Raw genomic sequence first — 26,997 nt, forward strand, 5'->3', positions numbered from 1 at the left:
CACTACAGCAACACCTAACAAAGGGAAAGGGCCACAAGCTTCCCATCCAGTGACATCATCAGTCGTCTGAGTGTTTTTTTTTAGTGCAGTCCTGACAAGCTAATTATTAGTTCACAAGGTCAAATGGGGAAAGGAACACTTGTCCAACCACCCAACGTTTTACCTCCTCGACTACAGATGCTATTTACTCCATTTCCGTTTAATGCAGACAAAAGTAATTAAAACCAGTGGAGAAATTTCCAAGTACAAGTGCTAGTTCAGCTGACCCTGCACATCTTGGTACCTGGAGAAGCAGAGCCGCTGAGTGAACTCGCTGTTTGTAGCATTTTGACAGACAGCTCGAGATGCCAGGAATTAGTTGACCTTTAAGCATTTTTTCAGGACAGATAGAGAGAATTGTTGTGTTACCCCAATGTCACTTTTTTCTCATACGATCAATTCTACATCAGTATTCCCCCCAAGAAATCCATCCTTTGACTTATTCTTTAAGGGTCTCGACGAAGCAAATCCCTGCTGACATTGAGTAGGAGGTGGGGTACACCCACGACAGATCGCCAGTCCAGAATCAAGTTATAGTAACAAACTGTTAAGGTCAATTAGGGTATTTAATTAACCTAACCTAAATCTGCAGGTCTCTAAACTGAAGGAACATTCTTTTTCTCCACTCCTTGGAGAAAACCCACATAGACACAGGGAGAACATGTGGAACCCCTGGTTCCAGCGTATCATTTAAATGGCGACTCAATTCACTAACCATCAGTCTGTAGAAAAATACTTATTACAGTAATGAACAGTTATCTATATAATCCAATTATCTATATATATTGCATGCAAAAGTCGTAGTCCTTTATTCCATCAACTGAAATATAACAGTCTCCTTCCCAAACATGTAAATACTGGACATTAACTACAGTGTAGCATTTAATCATAAAAACTATATATAACATATAAATGTATGCAATGAGCAGATGAATAAAAAAGAGGGTAAAATACATTTTAAGTGTGAGTGCAAGTCTAAAAATTTTAAACTATATATTTATATTATATATTATTGAAAATTATATATTTTAAATGTAGTTGCATACAGATTCTAGGTCATATTATTTTCCAGTGATAAGTTAGAATACAAGCAGGTGAAGTATGATGTCAATTATAGAGTCTGAGGAAGTTGAAGACAAGAGACATATTGATTTTGCCGCAAAAATCAATGAATCTCGCCTTAGAAATCAAACCTAACTCAGTTGTATTCGCCAAAATCAAAGTCAGCACCACAATCAATAGGAAACACTGAAATGCAACACAGGGAGAAAAAGAAACAAGACAAGAATGTCTCTGAGAAGAGTGGAATTCAAATTTCTGTAATTTGTAAGAACATTTTTAAAGGAGCAATGTGAGCTATCATTTGGCCCAATCTTACTGCACTCCAACAGATACTGCAGGTAATTTACAAAGGTGAAACATAGAATTTAGATCTCCAGTTAACATATTGGGAGAGGTTTCAAATCACATCTACAAACAGAAACCACAGATGTTGTTGCATAAAGGCAAAAAGAAAACAGCCTATTGGTTTAAACCAGTTAAATCTAATGATTATTACAGGTTAAAGTCTTATTGTATTGCTTTAATTATTCTGAGACACCTCCCAGTGATCGTGTGTGGCCTCCAGGAGACAGCTGCAAATCAATGGGAGCAATAACCATCACTTTATGCACAGAAGGCTGGAGGACGGCAGAGCAACCACAAGGGACTGCAACACCACAGAGATGGAGGACATTTTCTTTTTTGAGAGTGGACTCCAATCTCAGTTGGAGCAGAAGAAAGAAATGATACATATAAACATAAATACATAAGAAATTTGCAAAGATTGTGATATGGACAATATATGATATTTTGGGGTATAGTCCAATTGCCGCCTCCAGGCAATTTGCAAAGCACTGAGAGACTACAGCTTCATTTGCCCTTGTAGCTCAGCTTTGTAACAGCCGAGCAGTCAAGGGGAATTAAAATAATTTCCAAGACCATTGCTGTTTATATCCAAATTGCCCTAACCTCCCTACAAATGTTACTTATTTAGTTTTCTTTTTTTTTTTTAAATATGTTTCTCCTTTCTGGGAGTTTTAGTTCACCCAAAGTCCTCTTCTTTAAACCTGAGAGACAGATTTACTTAAATTAGGCAGTGTCCGGCCTTCTCCATGTTTAAATCCTCTTTTGGACTAAAGCTCATTATCATCCACACATATAATCTCTCAAATTGCTACCAGACGCCTCTGCTGTTAAAATGGCCTGCATAATTAGCTAAGGGAGCCTGAAAGCCTTAAGTTAAAATGGAGACAATGCAATATATTGTACAGTATTTAATGCTGAGATTCAAACATGATGAAGAGATGGAAAAATCACAGCAAAGAGAATTAACCCGAAGCTTGTCAATAAGAGAAATTTTGAACACACATATTTTCAGAGTTTCGGTGATACTAAATCTCACTCGTCTCATCTTTGACCAGGTTGGATCACCATGGTAACCGATACTGCATGGATGATCTACTCGTACTAAAACCTGTCAACTAGTGTCCAGTAAGAGGAGCGGAAAAACTGAGTCATCATCCTTCGGATCCCAATAGAGACAAAAGAATTTACAATAGTCATGAGTAACAAAAAGCTATTGATATTTTAGATTTGTTTCGTTTGAAGTGTCTCGTTCAATATTCCCCAACATGCCCAACAGATTAACATCATCTGCACTCCTTTTTTTCTTCTGTTACATTGGCAACCGACATTTGTAATTTTTCTGTGAATCAAAACACCCATACTAGTTTAATCATCCTCACACAGAAAAGCAAAAAGCTGTACTTTGATATCTGCTTGATTGACAGGCATCTGACCCTATTAGCTCCACATACACTTAACCCAAATCCAAATCCAATCATCTTAAGGGCTTCACGCGCCTCTGTCTGACTCTCTTTTTGACAGTTAATGCCTTAAACCCAAATACATCAAACACAGTTTCTTTTAAAAGAGCTGTAATTGGATACATCTTTTATCCACAGACACAAACACACAAGCACATGAGCTCTAAACACCTCCACCCAACAACTACACAGACCTTTTCCTGGCATTTTTCTCAATTGCTGTGGTGTTGTAACATGATTACAGGTCAGGAAACAGGCCACAGAGAAGGCATTCTGCTCATAAATCAGGTGATTGATCATCATCCATCTCACACAGAGGGCTGTGCCATGTGACTCCAAGCAGCAACACACATCCGTAGTAACCCTAGTTGTCAAGTAGCCTGTATCTGGCACACTTGTTGAGTGCTCTTGCTCTCTCTCTCCCTCTCTGAGCAGCGGGAGGGAAAACAACTTCATGTGGCGAGCCATTTTATTTCTAATATCATGTCTGCGATCAATCTCCCCCTGCTAAGAGCGGGCCGTGCAATGGAGGCAATCATTCAGCGTTTATGGCAGGTATGTGGTATTGACAAAGGGAGGATGAACCGTGGGTATGCACAGGCGTGTGCCTCCGTGTGTTTGTGTGTGTGTGTGTGTGTGTTTGTGTGTTACAGAGCCAAAAGGGGGCAGTGAGAGCTTCAATTCCAAATATCAGTTTTCGATCTCAGCTGAAGTTTCCTGGATTTGCTTTAGAAAGGTTGCAAATGTAATCATGAGCTTTGACGTCGCAAACTGAAAACAACAATATTATCAATATATATATAATATTATCGCAATTTTTAATACCTTTGCAATAAATACCAGACACTATGTAGTTTCCATGCGTATAAGAAAACACTGACAGTGGAATGGGTCGCTAACGCTGTGCCTCTTCTCTCCCTCGAACTTCTTACTGACAGCTTCCTGCCATATTTAACGTATTTTGATATCAATTACAAAGTCAAGTGGCTTCCCATAATTGCATTTGTGCTGTGCGCTGACGTCCCCTGTTAGGATTCACTGTCTTGTGCAATTAAGACGGGCCTCATTATTGGCCAAACTGCGAGTCGGCGCATTAATGTGGGTGGAAGATTCTATCCTTAGATCGTTGTATTAATGTTGACGTGTTCTCAGAGCTGTGCATTGCAATTGCGGTGAAGACTGTAAATTGAATAGGCAGGATGTCCTTGATTCTTCCTCCTGTTAGAGCAGAGAGAAATCGGGTAGGAGAGAGAAAAAATATATATGTTGTGCATGTACTGTGGAGAAATACATGCAGAAAGATGGAAGATGAGCGGCTGCTGTCTAATGGGAACCAGAGTCACGTTGTGATGGCGTGTTTTATACCCAGCTACTCTTCATCAGAGTGTCAAGTCATCACACTGTCCTTGATAGAAACTAGAGGCAAAGAAGGGGCTTTGCATTTCCATTTCCAATCACATGTCGAGACCTGCGTGCTTCATTTGCATGTGTGATAGAATGATGCGTTCATGGCTAGCGAGTGTTATGGGTAATACTGGAATTACTGGGAGACTGTGGAAAGGTAAGCATCATTTGTCTGGGGACTCATCAATGTCTGGCGAAGAAATTGGGACTAATAAATGTACAGCAGAGGGGAGGAGAGAGGCCGAATTTGTCTCAATCAATGTCACAGGACATGATCATAAATCTAAAGTGTCATCTGTGCTCACTCGAGGGATGTGTTAATAGTTAGGGGGACAACTTTTAGGGAATTTAGAACAGATATGTTTCCTGCACTGCACCAACCAAACTTTGAATCTTCTTTTTAAAACAGTTTACGTTGATGTGGGAAATGCTGGCCTGTGGTTATTGGGACAAAAAGTGTGTGTCATCAGAAGACATCCTGTAATAATACACCCAAAGATGGGAAAGCAACAGTGGGAAACAAACTCCCAGAGTCTGGGATGTAAAACTGAATACCAAAGACAAGCAGAGTTCAGGCGTAACACAGATGAATGGGGGTGCTTGTGAAATATTTTATTTTTTAGGTAATGTTCATCCTGTTATGTCACTTTTGCGATGCATGTGCAGGCACTTTTTATTATTCTGTATTCAGGTTTGCCAGAAGTCATTCTCAGCCTCCTATAAATCTCCTTTTCACTGTAATCCATGTTCGTAAGTGGAAAAAAAGAAGAAATGCATAGTTATTACGAACCTCTAACGCCAGACCTCGCGTGAACTCTGAAGTTTCTTTTTCATTTCAAATAAAATGCAGCTGCACACAGAAAGAGGATTCTGGTTGATTCTGCTCACTGCCAAGTAAACAAACGGGCACGTTCACGGATTTCTCATGTCGCTCTTCCAAGAATCTATTGTACAGCGCTGCACATGTGGCTAACAAGGGAGCTGATTGTGTGTTTGAAGCAAACACAGCACTGCGAACCATTTTTAAACACCAGGACCTATTTTTTAAATGACCGTGGATGGAAAGGGGGGAATAGAGTTTATTCATGGTGGGGTCTGCCATGAATAAACATTGTTTCACTGTTCTGCAGGAAGACACGGTTAAGTTTCCTGATGAACGCCTCCTCTGACTTTCTCCTTATAAAGTGACAAGCCCAATTCTGACTAAACTCTTTTGTGCATTCTGACCTCAAATCAGCCAATGAGCTAATTTACAAGTAAATGGGACTTTAGATTCCCCTCTAATGTACTTTCTTTGAATTTCAACTTTAAGACTAATTTGTAAGAGTTACGACACAAGACACGTTACAAGGAACAAAGGGCATGGTGCCGAAACAGGAATGAATGGAATGACCATCACTCATAGAAATTGTACATCGGTGTCGGAGCATGGGGTTTTTACTTACTTGATGTGCTGCATTAAACAGAATGTATGTAATTATTCTGTACGCCCAACCATTTTGCTGAACAGGCCGTTTCAGCATTCTAACATGGAGGACAAATGGATACGTTCTGCTACATATGCATATACGGGGGATTAGTGTGGCAGAAATGCATTGTGTGTTTTGCCATGCTCCACCTCGAGTGCAACTGCAGACAAAGCATTCCTCAAAGAAAAGAGTGTTTTGAATTTAATCATCTACAGATAATAGCGGAGGAAATGCAGCACAGAGTAGGGGTTTCCAGAGTGTGTTTATTTGTGTGTGTGAGCAGAGGGAAAGGGGAAGCAAGTGAGATAGTGGATTTATTGTCCCTGTGGGACTCAATCAAGTCATTTAATTTCCATTAATGGGCTGACACTTAAAGGTTTGATGGTCTACAGTGGATTTCTTTGAACAAAGGTCCAAGCAACTACAACAACTAGATGGAAATTGTGGATGATATGGAATTAATTAAAAGTATCTAATTGTAATTTAAACTTAACTTCCTTTATTGATCCCACAATTGCACATTTTTCTGGAGAGAGATTGTAGAGTGATGGGCAGCCCCAGGAGAAGCGCCCTGTGAGCAATTGGGGGGTATGGTGCCTTGCTCAAGGGCACCTCGGCAGTGCCCAGGAGGTGAACTGACACCTCTCCAGCTACCAGTCCACCTTCCATACTTATGGTCCATACTGGACTTGAACCGGTTCATACTGGTTCCCAAGCCAAATCTTTATGGACTGAGCTACTGCTGCCCCCTTGTTAAGTTGTGTAGTTGTAACCGCAAAAAGCTGTGATTTAATAAATAATGAAATATGGCGTCACTTAGTTTGTCTCTCATTACAAGTTGTCTTGCTACGAACAACACTCGGTACTCACAGCTCATTGTGCAACGTCTTTTAGCAAGCAATCAAAATACAATTATTATTATACAATAATATCCCAATATTGTCCACAACACTCACAATATGTCTTTTTCAATATAAGAAGTGCAAGGTGACAAATGTGCACTCTGGAAATTCATACTGCAACAGAAGTTTAGTATTTCATCCAATTTGCAATAAATATATGAGTAGGATGTCACTCAGCAGAGCACAACAGTCACTATGAAACCAGATATGTGCACCGAATTACACACACTCATACATCAGTCCAACCCTAAAGATGGCCGAGTTTATTAAGATCAATGACTGATTTTCTGCAACCAGCACAGTCTCTTATAAAGCCATACCATCTAGAGAAGGAACAAAGGACGGGGGTCTGGCTCGAATCGGGTGTTCATTTATCAGTAGACACGTTTCAAATCCTTGCTCCTGGCAATGGCTCGTGAAGCATTCGAGAAGTTGCCCATAGGGACTTCTACTGCAAAGCAGAAAACCCTTTGATGAGCCTTGGGCCACTGCTGCACCTGTGTCTAATATGCATGGATAAAAAACGAGATGCAAGCAGCCTGTGGATAGTGGGAAGAAACAGACAGGCAACACACTTCCTTTATGTTAACCAATGTAGGTTTCCTCTAGTCTTCATCTAGCCTTCTGTATAATGTAGTTAAAATAGTGGTACCTGCAAAATCCAGTTGCATCCTTTCATATGTCACTGAATCAACATCAATGGTTTACGTCATGCAAGCAGTCCGACAATACTACTGATCTTTGAAAAGGTTTGTGAGAAAAGGAAATATCATGGGAATACACATTTCCATGAAAAGGGGAGATTTAAGATAAGATCTGAGCATGTTCATACAAACTAATGCTAAAGTGTCTATGTTCTCTTGTTACATGACAACGTGATATGTTGTAAACCCGCCAAGAAGAAGCCAGTCAGCGTTCTTCTAATCCGCATCGAAGTAAACAAGTTTAAACCATGGAAGTGATCAGCAAAGATCAATGATGACATATTCCATCATCACTCACTGGCCCTCAAATTGAATTTCTGAGTGTTTCGGGGACTCACAAATCAAGCTGTTAAAAGACAGGACAGCTCTGTTTTTCATCGTAACTGGCTTGAGTCTCAGAGTACAGCAGCACAAGGCTACGAGATCCCTCCACTGCTGACTTGAAACGATTTGTGCTTCCAGGCCAAGAGAAAAAAAGAAATGAAGAGGAGCCTTGAAATGTTGGTATGTTCCAGGGAATCAAATGTCAGTACCAATTAATGTAGCTGGTAAAATGTTGTAAATATAAACACAGTATTTTGCCCCCTCTGTTTTCAGAACTGTGTTTTATTTGAAAAGGAAAGATAGTCTTGGGAAAAAGACAAGACTTACCTGAGCCTCTTTTCGACACCACTTTCAGGCAATGGACCACAACGGCATGAAGCAGGATCAGGAGAGGAATGGGAGCTTTCATTTTTTACCAGTCCTACAAGGAAACAAAAGGTTGCATGATTATTCCAAACTTATGGAAGCTGCAAACACACCCCAAACCATTCAGATGTTAAAGACAGAGAAAGATTTTGGCAGTGATGGTTTAGAGATGCTTAATCAAAGCTTGAAAATTAAAAAAAAAAAACCTGAAAGTTCTGAGCCAAAAAAAATAAAATGTATGAGCCCTAAGGTCAAAGGAAAAATCCTGCACGTTTTTGTGCAACTTCACTTCTCCAAAGCATTTGTCTGCCTGCTTTATTTATACCAGACTCCCTTCAGGGACTCAATGGAATCAGGACAAGATTGTTGATTATACAAGACGTATCTCCATCAAGGCAAAACTGACTTTACTGCGCAGCCACCAACAACCCCCAAATATCACTTCTCTCACAAACAACACGACATAATCACATGCTTACTTGTATACACATATTGTTTAAAACATTCAAGGTGTCACCCAACCTTTGAATTACATTTCTGTCAATGTTATATATATGTGATTGACAGTATCTTTACTGCCAGGTTAAATTACTTCTGGTTCTGATTTGTAGACATTTACAATGAATAAATGCATTTGCTTTAACTAACTTCTTCTCAATTAAATCTGGTTATAATCTCTGGTGAAAAAACATTTTAAAATCAACCTTACTCAGAAAAACAAGTTCATTAAAGTAACAGTGTTTATTCCAATGTTACCAGCTGCTAACAATGTAACCTCTGTCACACTCTTGCTTCTGAACCCCTCCATGTAACTGTGTAATTCTTTTGGTGTGGTGGCTAATTGATCTCCTGGCTGCAGGCAAAAATGCCTTTTCTGCTGTGGCTTGGCAAGATGTCAATATCGGCTACAAGGACGCTTCCATTGGAATTTCAGTCACGACAAAGATGCTTCACATAGATTCCACAAAGCTGCATCAGAAAGGCTTTGAGGGGGGAAACCCTGAAAAGCCACAATAACCCTTGAGACACTCACAGAGGCATGCAAAACTGGCCGGCATCCAAAGATGGCGACATTGCCATGTTCTCCTTGTCAAAAGGCCCATTGTCGACAGCCCCTTGCTTACCGCGACCAACACCACCTCAGAAAATGCAACATGCCACCATGCAAAATCTTATCTTGTTAATTAGTTTTCTGTGTTGCGTGCAAGTCTGCAACATTAGCACAAAAGCACCGGTCGTTCTTTGGTTTGAACACAGAGCGAACGACTGAAGCGCCAGTTCTGCTCAGCATCCTTCCAGCTCATAGTCACATCCCGAACCACTCGACGTCAATGCAAAAACATATTATCACTGAAAAGGTTGCACATGTGCACTTGAGATGTAGGCTAATTCATTTCTTGCTTCGAGCGACCATACTGCTGAGCACATACAATAGTCATCATCTGTTGGGTACACTGATCAAACACTGTCTATATGTGTGCACCGAACAAAAAATGTGGCTTATGGGATTAAATATATTAAAGAATCACCCATGAAAACATGACATGCTGCTTTGCTCTAAGCTTGTGTGCAGCCATTGAGTGGAAAATAGCTCCACAAGTGAGGTCTCAAACAAGCCTTTTCCAAGGACACTGATCTCACTGTTTCTTTTTTTTCTTCTTCTAAGCGTATTTGGAAATATCTCTTTCATGGCCACCCCATAAAATAGGGTAAGGGTGTATATTTGATTGGTACCAACACAACAAAAACGAATGCATTTAAAAAAAATCAATAAATAATAATAAGAACTAATTGGAAATATAAATATAGATAAATATGTAATATGCAGGACTGCAGCTTTCTGATCATTGTGCAAAGCTCATTGCAAAAAAAGAAGGCCACTGACATTTATTACAGAGATCGCAAACTGAATAGCAAATGTTAAATAAAAGGGGACCTAATAGAGGATTTCACAATAACAAGGTTACACTTATGAAACTTAAGCTCACATCAAATGAATGTGGAAACAACTGGAGTATGTTTTTTGGGGATTTTTATTTGAGCTAAGTGTTAAATATTAGTTTTTTGTGTCTCGTCTGAATTTGTACACTTAACAGAGCTGCTGTAAAGGAACATCGTCTGACCACAGTGCCATAATAAAGGAAGAGCAAGAAAACACTTTGCAATGTCAACAAAAAGAATATTAATGCGCATGCACACTGGTAGGGCTCTCTTCTTTGCTATATCCCAGTCCCCACACTCAAACCTGTGGACCTGCTACAGTTGGCACAATTCCAACATTGATGACAACATTGCTCCCCTAAAACTCGGTAAATGACAGTTTTCTATCTTTGATATTCTGCTCCTGCTGCCGATGGAGTCCATTTAAGAAGATGGCCTCCTGCTGGGAGAGTGGAGCCCCTCAAGGGTTTATCAAGGTCAAACACTCAATTTGTTATCTGTAATCGTAAAAAGGGTGTCGATGTGTTATTGTCGCTATCGTCTTACGTCTTGACACATGGTTATTAGCTTGTGATAAGTGAAGGATGCGGTGAGGCTGTCTAACTGTCAGAGATATCATCGGGAACACAAAAGAGCAGAAAGAAAGCGAGAGGAGTTACCCCCCTTCAACAAATGAATGGATACTGGTTGTCCAAAAAATATGAAATCTTAGAAAAAAATAGACCTCCCTCTAAAATCCATCAACGGAAGCTTATCCTGTCAGGCATCTATGTGTCCCATTCTTTAAAGGAACGCTCATCCAAAAGGTGCTGTCACCTGCCTCTCATTCTTTTGACAGTTTTTTTTTTCTCCCTCAAGCATCCACTTTCTCCCCTCCCCATTTCCTCCTCAGCGGATTCATCCAAAATTCAATTACTTTCAAGGAGGGTTCAGCAAGAGAAATGGGGCACTCTCTCAACACTCTCGAGGTTCGGAGTTCGCCCTGAGGAATGCATCTCCCTGTTACGCTTGCACACAAACAATTTCAGCAATCGTCCACTGAGACTTTCCTGCTTTACTACAGCTCGACAGATGGATATTGAAATGATGATTTATACAAATCTCGGAATTCAAGTCTCTTGCTCTTTTTATCGAGGCTCCTCACGCAACACTAGAGGGCCCTCATGCGAATTTCAGAAGTGCTGCTCCTAAATGATGTTTTGTTCACGTGTTTGTTGGATGTTAGCCACGTCGAATTGTTAGAGGTTTCGATGGAACTGAGGTGTGAATCGTATCCCTTGTTTTTGCTCTTGAAGTGTTGACACTTTAATCCTCTTGATAGTTGTTTGACTGTCAGCAGGATGATGAAATACTTTAGCTCCGATTTTGTTGAAACTTGGCACGAAGGTGAGACACTGAAAACCAAAAAAACCCTTTCATTTTAAATTTTCGGACAAGCGGGATCAGATTTCACTGATATCCCAAGAAATAATTATGTTTATGTTGCGCTGAAATTTACTGGTTTTGTCTTAACCCATATCCCATCCTTTTACCAAGTTTCATAGAAATGCAATCAGTGGTTTTTGCTTAATCATGTTGATAAAGAAAGAAACAAACAAAACTGGCTGTCAACCAAATAACCAAATAACCAAAAGACAAGGCTGAAAACACATCCTCAGTGGAACTTTATCGCAAGTTTATAAATTAATTAGAGCCACAACACTCCACCACTTCTCCCCCTGTCACCCCTCTGCCCTGCCTCCTACCTCCAGAAGGAGAATTGATATGTACTCTGCTTTGTGAGTTATTAACATTTCTATTTGTGAGGAATGCTTTTATTCGAGCCCTTACACCCGTGGCTGACGCGCAAAGACACCCACACGAGTCTGTGCTCTCCTCACTGAATTATTCCATTTTAGATTATCTAATAACCCTGCAACCACACGCCTCCATGCTCTTGACACGCATGCAGGAAGTGGCAAAAAAAGGGAGAAGACATCACTTGGTGAACATAACCAACCATCTCCAAACATGTCTGAAAAGGAATGCCATTTCCGCGTGACAGTGAAAATATGGCCATAACGGTCCATTTCCTTCCTGGAAAAAATGTAAATAATCACAAGCACAATCAACAGTAAAATACACACTTTGTATCGCCACGTTATGCAACACTGTATTTCTCTTTGCCATTATGTCTCTCTGCGGTGAGAGAGTATAGAAATTTGTGTCACCTGAGAAACAGTTTCAGAAAGAGTCTGTAAACCTGCAGAAATCTTGCGAGTGACACACTCCAACCACTGACTGTGACAGGGTTGACCTGACCTGCAGATGGATGGTGCTGACTTTAAAATGCGACCTGGAGACGCCAGGCCTCACTGAGACATTTTCCTTGCTTTCTACCACACTGTGCTGTGCTTCCAAGTGACTGCAGTTCCACTGTTACACTGATTGATTACACTGATCTCAGTTGTGCAGAATTTAAATATATTTCCAGAAGTGCAGTCCGTGTAGCTGAAGTGGTGAGAACGACCTTTTTGTTGAATTAATTTTGACTTTAGAGAAGCAGCTAGCAAGCCCGTTTTCGTGGTATTCTGAAAATAGGTATGTTAATTGTTAAGATTATAGATGTTGTGTTTGTTGCTATAGGTTGCATTCACTCCGATGCCTATTCTAACCTAATGAATGATTGAGTTGTTCTGTTTGGACGCTGAGGCACTAGTAATCTTTGGAAGTGGGGGAAAAAGTCAGTCACTTCATGCTATGCTCAGGATGATTATTTATTATGAGAGTGTTAAAGCTGCCGTCCCTGATTTGAAACCAAAAGATTTCAAATACAGCAAACCTCTCCACCACACTCCACTTGCTGCAATGTGTGTTTCCGCGAAAACTAAACACAGCACTGGATCTGTAAATGGGAGACAAACAAAATGGTACGATCCAAGCCACATAACACTATTTCAGCAAATCAGCAACAGGATCAAACAATCCAGGTATAATACACTGACCTCTTATCATCCTATGGGAATAATATCTAAATAACCACAATCAAGACATAATCTGGTCTTTAAAAAAATGTTTGCACAATGATTATTTCATATTTTCTATATTTTAACACCCTGAAAATATGTCTTCAAATTATTAGTTGACTTGGACGGATGAAATCAAATCAAATCCGGACTTCATGACCAAATCCAAAGAAACAAAGATGAGAACAGGACCTCAGTACTCTTCTTCAACTAAACACTGAAGCTTGAAAATTATCCTATCCCAACAACACTAAAACAAAAGTGCTGAAATGCTAAACTTAAAACAAAACAGTGCAAGTAGCAAGGTCATCAGTATAACTTGAAGTTAACGAGGAACACAAGAGAGGAATGTTATTAACGCATGCCAGATTCAAATTTATAATCATTTTATCGAAAAGAACAGTTTAGCAACAGAAAAGAACCTGTTCCTATGATGTGCTTAGAATTTGAAGAGTAAAATTCCCCAACGTTTATTAAATCTTAACGAACTTCATCAATCTACTAAGGAATCGCAAGTGCTAAACTCTACAAATGGTTAAATAAACAACTGAGCTTTTTCCTTTCCATTTGACCTCCACAGCCAGAAAGGGGAGAAGATATTCTCTGTTGGTAAAATAAAGCAGATAGAGTATATAATGTATAATTTATATATTTTCTGTATTTATTTTTGGTCCTGGGAGCTGTTAGCCAACAAAACACACTTATATGGACCGACACAAAAGTGCACACACATACAAACTGTCTTTGCAGTCACGTCCGATCTTTAGTCCCATTCCCTGAGCTGCCTACTAACTAGATTCTTTATCCTGCCTGGCTGTCAGGGAAATAAGGATGACATTAACTGAACGGAGCTCTCTCTCTCTCTTTGGATATTCCAGGCCGGTTGGTGTAAGAGGGCTGAGGGAGAGCCGGCTGGAATCGCTGAGAGGAAGAGGTGATAGGGGAAAGGAGGATGAATGAACGCTAGAACGGGGAGAAGAAGAGAGGGGACGGCGTGAGAAGGGGTGTAGTGAGATGGTGCCAAGCAGAGGAGAAGCAAATAGCAAAGAGGATTTCAGTTACTGTAGATTCTTGTGTTTGGACATGACAGTGATTAACATGTGCCGGAGTGAGTCTTTATAAACATGTTTTGATGTGATTTAAAGGATTATAATTATTTCTGGCATCTACAGCAAATCCCTCAATATTAACAAATGTTAATTTTTCAAAACAAAGATTATTATTAGGGTTGTCAAAGAGTTGTTTGTTCACTCACAGCTGCTATCAAGACAAAATCCTAACTGCTTTAAATCCATTATGAAGGAAATTAATTTATAGCAAGGAAGCACAATGATGATGAATAAGTACTGTTTTAAAGAACTGGCTAACTGTTGCAGCGTCCTCATATTGCAGCGTCAATATGAGGACGCTGCAAGAGACGCAGCGTCCTCATATTGTCAGAAATGATTCTTTAAACTGTTTGAATCATACAAACAGTAGTTAGAAGATCATGACAATGCAAAATACAAGTCCAACGTAAAAAGGTGCACATGACAATGACCACACTGTGCACTGTGTCATTATTCCTGCACATGAACAAATCAGAACATGAATTATCGGGTATTTATCAATGTGTGTGTACGATTAAAAAAACTGCTCCATCCTGTTTGGTTGGCAGTAATTGGAGAGGGGCTTTAAGGCTTCCTCCAGTGACCTCATTACCCCAATTAAATCTGTCGCCTCCTCTGAAAATAGTCCATCTCACAAAGTGACGTCCGATTTTCACTCCCAGGTTTTCAGCCGCGGAAGCAGAGCGGGGACATTTACATATGTCTACGTCTGCTACTGTTTGCTGCAGTGGGTTTTCCCACATCGTTTGAACCCAAAAGAAAATTTTGAAAAAATTTGATTCACTAACAACTCATGGATTGCTTGTTCAGAATATTTGCAATTATTGGGGTGTTTATAGCAGCCAGCAAGACGTGTCTTACTTTTTGCCATTTGTCTTCTAAAAGCAAAACAAGAAAAACTGTCAAACCAGGCTCATATTTTAAGACAACCAGGGCGTTCTTAGAAGTCTAATGTACAAAATAGAAAAACTGAATTAATTTTCATTTCAAATTCATAAAAATCTGAAACAATCCATAAAAGGAACAAAGAGATTATGTCTGTTAACGTCGGTCAGAGGTTATTCTGAGTCTGAGAATACCTGCTCATCCAAAACACGTCCTGAGGTCCTAATCAACACACCTTCGATAAAAGTGAAGGACAAACAGGGATTTCTTGGATTATTAGTAGGATGCTATCAGCCTGAACACAGACGCTTCTTGTAAACATGTTCATCAAACCTGCAGATCATGTAGCACACAGCAGGAAGTGCAGAGACTTAGACAGCCATGTTTTCAAGCTTAGCCTCTTTCATACTATTCCGACAGTGACTGCATACTAATGTTACAGTAAAACAGAAATATGTGCTTCACCCAACCCTACTTTATTCCTGCAGCAGCCCTGTGAGAACTGTGTCGATCGACTCGGATTAGCCTGTCACAGACTTCGGCGAGTCAGTTAAACTCGAGCACGTCTTTTTTTCCCCCAGTTTGATCTGCACCGCTGATGTCAGTCAAACTCTGGAGAGCGGTCAGAGTTCAAGGTCTGAAGTGGGAGGAAGCTTGTGACAGTAGCTGCAGAACGGCACTTGTAAAAGCTGCAGGGTTATCTGAAGTCTAACATAATGGCTGCATCTATGTATAGCAGCAATAGGCGTACTTAAGAGCAACGTCAAAAATGTAAATTCATCAGGTCGAGGTAGAGACGATGAGATATTCACAGGCTGCAGCGTTTTCCCTCTTTATCTCTCTCGAACACAACCTCTACTCAACACCTAAATTTAAATCTGTGACACTGAGTCTGATGTGCCGGTGAACCACCGTGTCTCTGCAGCCAACGTTACACTATGCTAATGCTATTCACTGGAGAGCATCAAAGCCGGAGTTCTTCAAGGACCTCTGACTTTAAGGAAGGGGGAAAAAAAATGCATATTTTACAGTGTAACAGTAGATTTGTCTTTTTATTCAGTTGGTCTTTGAGGCAAGTAGGACTCCAGCTTTTTAGATGAAAGGGAAACATGAGTAGCGACCTATAAAAGGTCTGACAAATGTGTGAAAATGTTAAAAGGCATTCTGGCAGATTTGTAGTTTGCCAAATCACTTCAACTGAATACACTGAGGCTGATTTAAGGCAGAATCAAAGAGGATTGTCAGATTATTAACACAAGTTCATAGATTTCTACCCTACAGCAACTATAATGATTAGAGCTGCTACATATTTATCTTGCTATCTGATAGTATTTTGAGGTTTTGCACATTTAATTTTAATATAGCATACGCTGTATTTTTGCAAAAGCAAAGCACATTTCCATTAGGGACAGGTGCAAAAATAGTTTATGTTTTTACTTTTTCTCTTGAAAGGCTCCCTTACATAACCAGCCCTGCAAGCACAAATACAAGTGCTAAAGTGAGCAGGCTCGTTAGTTACCACTGAGAGCTTAACAGCGCAAATAAGCCTTCACACCCAGGTCATCATGAGAGGCAACTGAGATTCAATATCTTGTAGTAAAGACTTCACTGCTGGGGAGACATCTATAGGAAATAATTTCAAAATTCTCACTATAACTTTCTGGCACTGGACTTGGACCAATATTTGCAAGAGTGAAGTTGACACTGGTTCAACACTGTGTCATCAAGCAGATGGTACCTGCGACCTATATCGAAGTCGCATAATGCAACGGAATAGATGTTATTATTCAATTACTACATATGCATGTCAACATAATGCAACTCAGGCCAGAATACTATTCAGGTTGAGGTAAACAAAAAATGCTGTTTACATGGCCCTGTCTTATTCAGACTATGCCAAGGTTTAGAATTGCGCATTTAAAAATTCATCCTGCAGAAGTATCATGCACTGGTGGCAAAAACTGTGCCAAAGAATTCCTTCCAGCTCAGCTCCTGCTCCATGCATGATGACATATATGTATAAGATCACCTGGAAATAATATGTTGCCCCATGTCTCGTGAAGAGGCTAATGACAAACGACGAGCTGCTAATGAGGCGCTCCTTGATTTCACTCACTATTAATCCCTTGATGTGGTCGTTCTATTTCAGGCCCTGTGTGGTGCAGAGCAGAGATTTTAGTGCAAACACTGTAAGGATTCCCACGGAGGGGAACCATGTATGCAGGCATATACTGTATGCAAATAGGATGTGTCCACTGCTCCCACATGTAGATGTTGTGTATAACGGAGCATTTCCTTTTTCAGTTGATACTCAAAAGCTTAAGAATCCGAAGAAAAGCAGAGTATCACATCAGCAGCCACATAAAACACGGGTCAAAAAGATTGGTATTTATGATAGTGAGCTGATAACTTTACAGCTGTGTCTCTTCTGCTATATGCTGCTTTCCTGCAAATGTATTACCTTACACAATAATGTAGTCTGGGTCTTTTTTCCCCTCCCCTCCCAACTGGCATTTTCTGTAATTTTTTATCTCCACACGTTCGTATGGAATGTCACAACAAAGCCTTCATGAATGAGTAAGCATGGATCCGATGAAGAGAGGAGGGGAAATGAGAGGAAAAATTGCTCACTTTGATTCCCCTGCCATGCAATTTCCATCCTCTATCCACAGCTCTCTAAAACCTATCTAAAACACATAAACTTCATCTTTCCAGGCTGGATGGGGCTCAGAGGATCACCTCCAGACATGGCGCGATGACAGTGGGGCTGAAAAGAAAGGATGAAAATGGTAATTCCATCCTCACGCTTATAGCAATGGGCTTCTTATTCTACTGCTGATTAAAAAGGGAGGGGGAAAAAACATTTATTTTAAACGTCACTTGCCCCCAGCATAGAAAGATACTGTACATTGAGGTAATTGATCATGCCTGGGACGGCTATTTCATCAGAGGAAGTGCCGCAGAAGTATTGCATTGCCTCTTTCTTCATTTTAGCCGTGTTACAATTGACCAGCAACATTTACGCTCCCGGGAACACTGCGCTGCGACTGACCCAGAGTCCTTTGATTTTCCACAGTAGCAAATGAGTAAATAAACGCTTTTGAATTGCATTTGGTCATGGTCAACTTTATGCTTTGGCCCCCCACACACACATGCATACAAAGAATGACTTCCGTATATTTTCAAGAGACGGTTGGAAACTATACAATTACCATCGTCTTTTTGTGCTGCAGCAGACACTGAGCCCAATTCTCATTTATAGATAAAAGCATTCAGATCAAGACTTAAAAATAACTGGCCCATGAAAATAATTTGCAAGGTAAAGCATTCTTTCTGATACTTCTCTGCTGAATAATGTTATTAAAGGTTTCACGGAGAGCTCTGGGGCCACACAGTGAACAGGTGGCCTATTTTGAAGGCCATTTTTATTCCATTCAGCCTGGTCTCCCATCAGTGAGTAATCGTGGTTTGTATGTTCTCTGAAAGGAACACAAATTTAGAGTGTCCTACCTCTGCAGGAAACAGATTTTAAGGCAGAGTGGAATTCTTTATTGGAATTTTGACCTGACCCAACATAGAATATATATATGGTCATAGAATAATGAATGAAGACATTTCTTATGGAATGCTGTTTATAAGACCTTGGTTAAGTCGACCAGGTAGGTGATAACACATTTGGGCTTTAAATCAGAAAACACTTCATTTATATTTTAGCATTTAAAGCCAGGTGACATTAATAAACCATCACGATATGCTGTGTTGCATTCTGTATTTATAAGGAATGCATAGAGTAGTGACATAATATGTTATGGGCATGATAACCAGCCGGTATGTCTGTTTTTAGTTAATACAGCAAATGAAATGTCACAAAATAAACGACCATGCCATAAAGCAGTCCTGCGTATTGATTTACAACATAAGACACATTGGTCTCATACTGCCTACAGGAAGGAGCTAGCATGGTCTAAATAATATCTTACGCCATAGAGAGCTGTTTCGCCTCAACATCTTTTTTGTCATAAAAATGTGGCATAGGCTCATTACAAGTTCCGAGAACCAAGGATGTTGTTTTGACCAAGCATCACTTCAAACCCCAAAGACATTCATGTACAGAACAAATCCTCAGATCCTTAACACCTAATGCTAAATTAGCTAAATCGTTGATTATATTTCCCTCAAATTACTATAAATTGCGACTAATTGTTCCAGCTCTACATCGTACAACAGAGGTATTTAGCCTGGGTACCTTTATGTCCCATATGTTTACTCTACTGCAAATCTCATTCTAATTCTTTTGAATATTTCCACATCATTACCACACATTTGCTTTTCTCTTTTAAACAGTGCTGACCTTGAAGTGGGGAGCCCAAATGGGTAATACGATAATTCTGAACGATAATTAAGATTATAGGAAAGAATGAGGAGATACTAAAAGCAAATGGTGTGCTTGACATTTTGGTATTCAATCTTGGCAGTCGTGATTCTTCTGTGCCGGCAAGACAAGACATACAGTATTGTACTCTACCTGATCCACCACACTTGTCAATGCATGACATGTTGGCTCCAACAAAAAAGTAAGATCAGATCGATGCTGAATGATTGTGATGGAAAATGGAACAAGGCGTGGGGAAACAGGAACCTCATCTTCGCGCGAAATGGATTTTCACAAGATTTAACTGAGAGCATGTCTGTTATGTATGTTGTCCATAGCATATACTGCTGAGATTTCACAACAGTCAATAAGTCTGCGCAGAAGCTGTGCCGGGAAGCAGAACATTTATGATATTTGTATGCATATGGTCACACAGATACATCAACACACAAGCCGGATCACCCCTCACCACTTCCATTCCCCCTCAAGTCTTACTAATGTAATTTAAGAGCTATGATTACAGAGACCCCCTCTCAACTTCCTCTCCTACATTTTTTCCCACAAATCCTCATCAACTGCTGCAATCACTCCTCACACAGAGCTGATACTGCACAGAGAGACAACCCTTATTTCCACCACATCAACGAACTCTTTCATTTGAAAGCCTTTGACTATCCACCTCTTGATTGCAAAGCCAATAGGCCTTGGTGACAGCTCCTTGAAAATTAAAAGTATCAATCAAGGCAGGAAAGGAAAAAGCTGGAGATGCTGTCAGATATTTTCCTCTCCCGGAGAAAGCAGTGGATTGTTTTAGTGCAATTTAATTTAGGACAGGTGGAGCGTATGTTATGAAAAAGGGGGGAAAAGATTAATAGGGACAAAACAACAGCTGATCATTTGATAAAACATCATGTTTTAACACCGGAAAAAGGACAAGCATTTCATGGCCATTCCATGTAAAATATTGTAAAACTGAAGATTTAACATAGGGTTTATATAGGAAGCATTCAACTAGGCTGTCAGTGTTGTGTAAAATCAGGTCATCCTCCAAATAGAAGGCCAGTGGTTCGATCCCTGCCTGCTCCAGACCGAATATCCAAGAATTCTTGGGCAAGGATATAAACCCCAAAATGCCCCTGGTGGTTGCAAAATCAGTGTGATTGTGTGTGTTAATGTGTGAATGGGTGAATGACATGTAGTGTAAAGCGCTACAAGAGGTCGATTAGACCTGTAAAACGCTCTGTAAGTTCCCTCCATTTACCATTTTATTCATTTACCACTTTAAAACTACAGTTAATTCATCAGAGTGCAGGAGGAGGAATTCAGTGCCGCCGGGTAAACTTGACCAGCATAAAAAGTGCCAATGCAGGATGACATAATCTCTGTCTAAGTCAATTTCTCTGTGAGAGCACTTGACTCAGCTCGATATAGCTGCAGGGCTTTCGTTAAGTGGCCACTGCCAGTTACCAATTAATTCATGTGCTGCTGGTTGCCCCTGTGGCAAAGCTTAACCCCATATGTTGTAGATGTATAAATATTATTAAAGCAACATCATAAAGCAAGACTGTATCCCCTAAAGCAGAGTCCAAAAGAGAGTGGGGTGGAGAGATTTAGTGGAGATGTTGAAAATTTGAAAAATCTTGTGCGATTAATGATGTGCAGGTTAAATGTGACGCTTACACCGGCCTGAGGAGGATATGGTTTGTAAAAGATTCCTCTATATGTCTGCAGCATGTTGCTTGATGAGATGGTTTATGTAACTTATCTGCAGCCTGAGGAGGATTCAGGATTTTTCCAAGCATCAGCTGCTCATCCAAACATAAAAGAGGATAGGGGGATGGTTTTATTTTTCATATGCCAGCATCTGCTCCAACTTTACATCAGTATCACTTCCTGATTCCCAAATATGTTTAACTGGCAAAGCTCAGTCTGGTCAGAGCCAGAGTGGAGCTCCAACATCCATCTGGACGATCATAAGCCATCATCCATCCATCCATCCAAGCAGAGGAGAGGAGGGGAGATACTCGCGAATACTGAGGAGAGCCACAGAGAGAGAGAGAGCTGACTCGCCAAGCAATCACTCAGCAGAAATAATTTGGAATAACTAAGCCCAGGTCCTTCTCGTCTCCCTCCTCTGATGCACACTCAAATGTAGGCGCCTTGCATGTGCGCGCACACATGCACACATTTTCAATACACCCACGGACACACGCACACAGGTACAGGGTCGCACACACACACACACACACACGACGCTGACGCACCAGGGTGAAATGCAAATGCCCACAGGTTTAACACAATTAACGTCTCGAGAGAGGAAAATATAATGCGTAAAATGAACACCAACCACTGACGCACTGGAATGGATGGTTAGGTTCTACTAAAGAGGACAGAGGACTTCAATAGTCCACTTCCACTGTCGTACTGCAGCCGTGCACCCTTCCACTGGAGGAGGCTGCGTCTGCAACTACAGAGAAAGCGACTGGGATTCATGCGTAACCGAGGGGGGGACATGCTCGCTCCAAATGCGCATTTAAGTGCCGCATATAAGGAGATCAGGAGTCCTTTTGTCAGAGCCGGTTCATAAGTAGAAGATGCTGATCTATGAATATGATATCCAAATGAAACTGGTAACATCTCCACAGAGGGCAGCGTAAGCGTCTATCCAACTTTGGGAACGGAAGGATGGAAGGACAGATTTAACTTACCTACGCGCAGTTTCCCAATGATAGCGTACACTCTGCCGTCAGTCCTGATAGCCCTGCACCATCACGCTTTATCAGAATCTGATTTATACGACAGAGTGAAGCAGCAGCGTTTGAAAAAAAGGGGAATCCCAGTAGTAAAATAGTCTCCAAAAAAGAAAAAAACGCAGCGTCTATCCCCAAAATCACATATTGACAGCCTCGACTGGCACAAGTCGGATGACAGAAAGACTTTCCAACAGCAGGAAAAATGAAGAAATATTGATAAGAAATGAGACGATTGGTCGATGAAAATCAGGAGGCAGTGAGTGTGGTTATCCTTTTTGTTCTTTTTAAATCGGTTGCTCACAGCCAAACAGCCCCGGCAGGTGAGCTCCGCGCTGCGCAGGACTACATGAGCGCAAATTGCCAAAGTGATGTGCAGAGGAAGAGACACATCGCATACTCTCTCTCCCTGTCTCTCCCTCAAAGTGTCGCTGTGGATGCTGGATGCGTAAAGTTCACAGACACGGCAACGACACAGAGAGGATAAGCCATCAGAATAAAAGCGCAACAGAAACAAACCGTACCAATGTATATGATTGGATTTTATTTGGATGTGGAATTAATTTGTAGCTGGAAGCAGCGTCATCAGGAGGGCAAAATCTGCGTTTAATAAAGGCGCACTGGTGTTATTTTCCAGCAAAGCATTTCCCCCTTTGGCTTTTATTTCGAAGATGAATGCAGACATTCTGCTCATGATTCTTTCTGACTTGACATTATTAACGCTCCTAATCAGACCCGCGTTCCTTTGGAGTCTCCATACTCTGCAAGATGCGCCGGCACAAACCCTCATGAAGCGCGCACATGACCCAACGCATCCTCATTACGCACCTGCCTCGAGAGCTACATTCGGAATGTGCGTATTATTTGTATATGCTCAAACTGTATCGTGCAGAAAGGAGCACATGATGGGGCGACAGGCAATGCGGTGCAGCTTCAGTTCAAGGATAGAGGCACTGCCGCCCAATGGAAACAACAGAAAAGGGCTGAAATGCACTGTAAAAAAAACTCTCCTTAATAAGTCTCTGGAGTCTGAGCAGCTTATTATTGCATACAATAAATTGAATCTATGGATTAAATATGTCAAAATATTGGGAAAAAAAGTGATAATTAATAATCACATTGAACAATTTCTTTACATATTCTCAGATCCATGCATTTGTTTGCCGTTTTGTAATCTAATTACACATTTTCAGATTTCTACAAATGTTTGCCACATAATAATCATAAAGAGCATTACTAATAACATCTGTTTGGTTTTATATATAGTTGTCAGCTGAGCTCTTGCTTCCTCGCATCAAAATGCAGATAATTCTCATGCTGCTAAACTAACGGAAAGTTGACATTACACAATTTTTAGCCTGATTTTCCACTTGCTGAAAAAGCCCAAGATCCGAACCAAATCTGCGTTCGATCGGCCGTTGCTGTGTAAGATCTCCTCATGGACGATTCATGCGACACGTCTCGTCCTTAACTTGACTTCTATCAGTCTGAAATATCACGAGTTAAGCCACAACTACGGCGGCTGTGCCATATAATGGTCGTGGGGTTTTCCTGGTGAAAAACCTTGTAGCGTTTGACCCTCTGTCGCAAGTCTGTCATGTGGTATGAACTCTTAACCACTCGCAAGAAAGCAAGTTGTGTGAAGTGCAGAGAGATCTGACCACTTTGAAGGTTGTATAGTCTGAACTTTGCATAAAGGAGACAATTCCCCCATGAAAAAAATAAAATGAATGTGGGAATAAATCTCATGTAACTGTGCAGAAAAGGAAATTATTTTAAAGATGAATAAATTACAGAAATCCACAGTGTGAGACCAGTATTGAATAATAATAATCTTAAATAGTGAACCAACCATATTCTTTATTTGCAGGTCTATGCATGACCTTGCAGAAACTAAACCCACATTTTGAAGGAAAACTGAAAACACTGTGTACTATTAATAAAAACATATTTAATGAAGGCATTCATGTTTTCATTCAACAAAAAGTGCACAGACGAGCTGGTCTCTTTTGACAAATGTACTTTTAAATTCAACGGGGGCCTTACAATGTGCTTAGTTTCTATTACAGCGCAGTAAAGCCACATTTAACATCAGTATTCATTCCACTATATCAATATTTGCTACCATCTTTTTTCCTGTTCAATATTAACTGCACACGGGCATGAATGTGACAAGTTCAGAAAAGACTAAAAGGATTTCAATCTGTACAGCTCAGATATTACCAGAATTTATGAGGAACCAAGGACTCACATCCAACAGGCGAGAGACAAAACCCTGAATCACTGGGAATGATGAATGGACAGTGAGGCCGCCGTGCTTTCTTCCCCAACTGCAGAGGTGTGATGCACAGATTAAGGACATTTATGTACGCTGGCCCCCCTGTCGGCCGGTCAGGCCATCAAAAAGGGACTTGTTTGAGTTCCTTCTCACTGGGCTACCCCTGTCAAGACTTTGGCCTCTGGCTCTGTGTTTCTGTGAGGCGAATTTCGATGAGGGGAGGGCTTTGAGGACGACGAAAACCAGCCTCCTCGGACTGAAAATGTGCACTTGTGAGCTCTCTTTGTCATAAACTGACCCTGATGTGAATAGAGGCTCCTTAATGAGCGAAGAAGTAGACAAACAAGGCATTGATTCCCCCTCCCTGTCCGGGGCTGCTGTCCGCAAATGGCCTCGGCTCCATCAACCAGTTAGTGTGAGAACTGTCAAACGGGGGTTGATTGTTGTGTTGCAATAATTCTAAACTCCTGGTGCCTTTTTAAAATTCTGCAGGGCGATGTGGGTTAATACTTTTATGAATCACTCCCAAAAACCACTTTTTAAATCAAAAACATTGTTTTCTAATGGTCTAAAAACAAATACATGAGGGATTTATTTTCACTTGACAACAACAGCGGGAAGCTTTATACCTTTCCAATTAAAAATTACAACTTTTGATGTACTCGGTGCAAAACATGTCATGAGTTCTTGTTTTATAATTAACCGCATGAAGGTGAAATTCAATTTATGACACTTGGAGACAAAAATTGGAAAAAAAAGAAAATGTGCACCTCAAAAGAATTTCAGACAGAACTTTATCCAGCCAGTCTAGTCTAATCTAGTGATTGAAAGATTCTTAAAGCTCCTTATTAAAAGACACAAACGAAACAAACAACAAGGTTATACGATTAAAATACCTGTATGATCTCTTATTAGCTGAGTAATACTCAAATCTATTTTTTACAGTTTCTTCTGTGTTATTTGCGATTCAAGAATTTAGAAATCTCAAATTCAGAATAATAACTGACTAATGTTATTTTTTCTGATGTGGCTGTTTAAAACTATGGCGTGAACAATATGAGGTGAACGCATCACATGCATGTGACAACCTACCATGATGTCACCAACATCGGTTTGTGAACTGCTGACTGAGAGTTACAGGCCACTGCACGCCCACCTACACCTGTGACTGGAACCCATTGGATGGTACCAGCTGTCAATCACACGGTATCCACACCATATCCATTAGTGACTTTTTTCAAACAGTGGTGTCGCCCTCTACTGGTCATTTGAGATGACTGGCACTTCAGCATTTTTGTTTCACTTTCTGGACCCGGACTCTACATTTTTATATACAGTCTAAGGATTTGTTTCCAAAATCATTCCCCAATTCACTTAATCATAAGCACATACATTTCCTCTAAACTGAGCCGTAAACTGAGATTTCATCATTCCATGCCAGATTGTGTGGTAATTTAATTTGCACATGTGTGAGAGAACCTTGGCATTGTGTATTTGGGAGTTTTTGATGTACAGTAAATACACGAAGTACAATTGGCTTGTGCATGAAACATACAGTTCATGCAATCTCCTTTATTTTGTGGATCGTGTCAGATTTATTTAAATTTGGATGTATGAGGAATGTATGGAAAATCTGAGCCTGGTGCGACAGTTTTTTCCCCAATCTTTCTGCATTTACAGCATAAATATGTGGCAATAAGCAAGACAAGGTCAACAAACTGGTTGCTAAAAATATTTTGCACAAGTGCTCCTTTAGTCATTACTATCGATTGATTTAAAAAAGACTTATGTACAAATGGAAATGTCCCTGTTTTGCTTTCACACCTGAAAATCTGGGAGTGAAAACCTGACGTCACTTTGTGAGATGGAGTGTTTTCAGAGGAGGCGACAGATTTAATTGGGGTAATGAGGTCACTGGAGGAAGCCTTAAAGCTCTTCTCCAATTCCCGCTGACCAAACAGAACCAAACAGGACAGAGCAGTTATTATATCGTACACACACATTAAGAAAGCCCCTGAAATAAATGACAGTGCACAGGGTGGTCATTTTCATGTGCACGTCATGATCTTCAAACTACAGTTTGTAGGATTCATGTTAAAACTGTTAAATGACAATGATTTGACAATATGAGGACGCTGCGTCCTGAGAGCTGTTGTATGAGCGTGTCTTTTTTGGGGGGGGTGATGTCACAGTTGATCCATAATTCATGGCTCATCTCCGATTCAGTGCAGCTCTCCAGAGAAGGTTTAATGTGATACAAGTTGGCGTAAGTTTAAATGTGATAAACACAGAATATAAGTTTTGGACATTTACGGGGGAAGCGTGTTAAAAGCAATTTCAGAGGTGTTGCAGAGTCGAGAATATGAAGAAGTCATTCCTATCAGTTGGCAGAGAGAGTTCACACAGATCAGTTTGAAGTACTATCGAAGCATCAGGGGGCGAGTACATTCTGCTTTTGTGGTATGTCTCAGCGTACGAGGGAAAGCAACACAGTGCTGCAGAGTCAAGGCGAACCCCTGCTGGGCTAAACAAACAGGGACAAGACAAGTTGTGTCTGATGGACGTTGGTAGAAATCTGTGTC

General features: G+C 40.5%; 1 protein-coding gene across 1 annotated transcript in view; it reads right to left on the reverse strand.

Moving 5' to 3' along the window:
- The window catches only part of LOC109638873 (interleukin-1 receptor accessory protein-like 1), a 251,122-nt gene that overhangs the window by 185,045 nt on the left and 39,080 nt on the right, over positions 1-26,997 (reverse strand). The window contains exon 3 of the mRNA XM_069521306.1: positions 8,037-8,130. Coding sequence (XP_069377407.1) covers positions 8,037-8,118 — 82 coding nt within the window. The 5' untranslated portion in view covers positions 8,119-8,130. The remainder of the gene's footprint in view (positions 1-8,036; positions 8,131-26,997) is intronic.

This window comes from Paralichthys olivaceus, chromosome 24 (genome assembly GCF_024713975.1).
Source record: "Paralichthys olivaceus isolate ysfri-2021 chromosome 24, ASM2471397v2, whole genome shotgun sequence".
NCBI classification, from domain to species: domain Eukaryota; kingdom Metazoa; phylum Chordata; class Actinopteri; order Pleuronectiformes; family Paralichthyidae; genus Paralichthys; species Paralichthys olivaceus.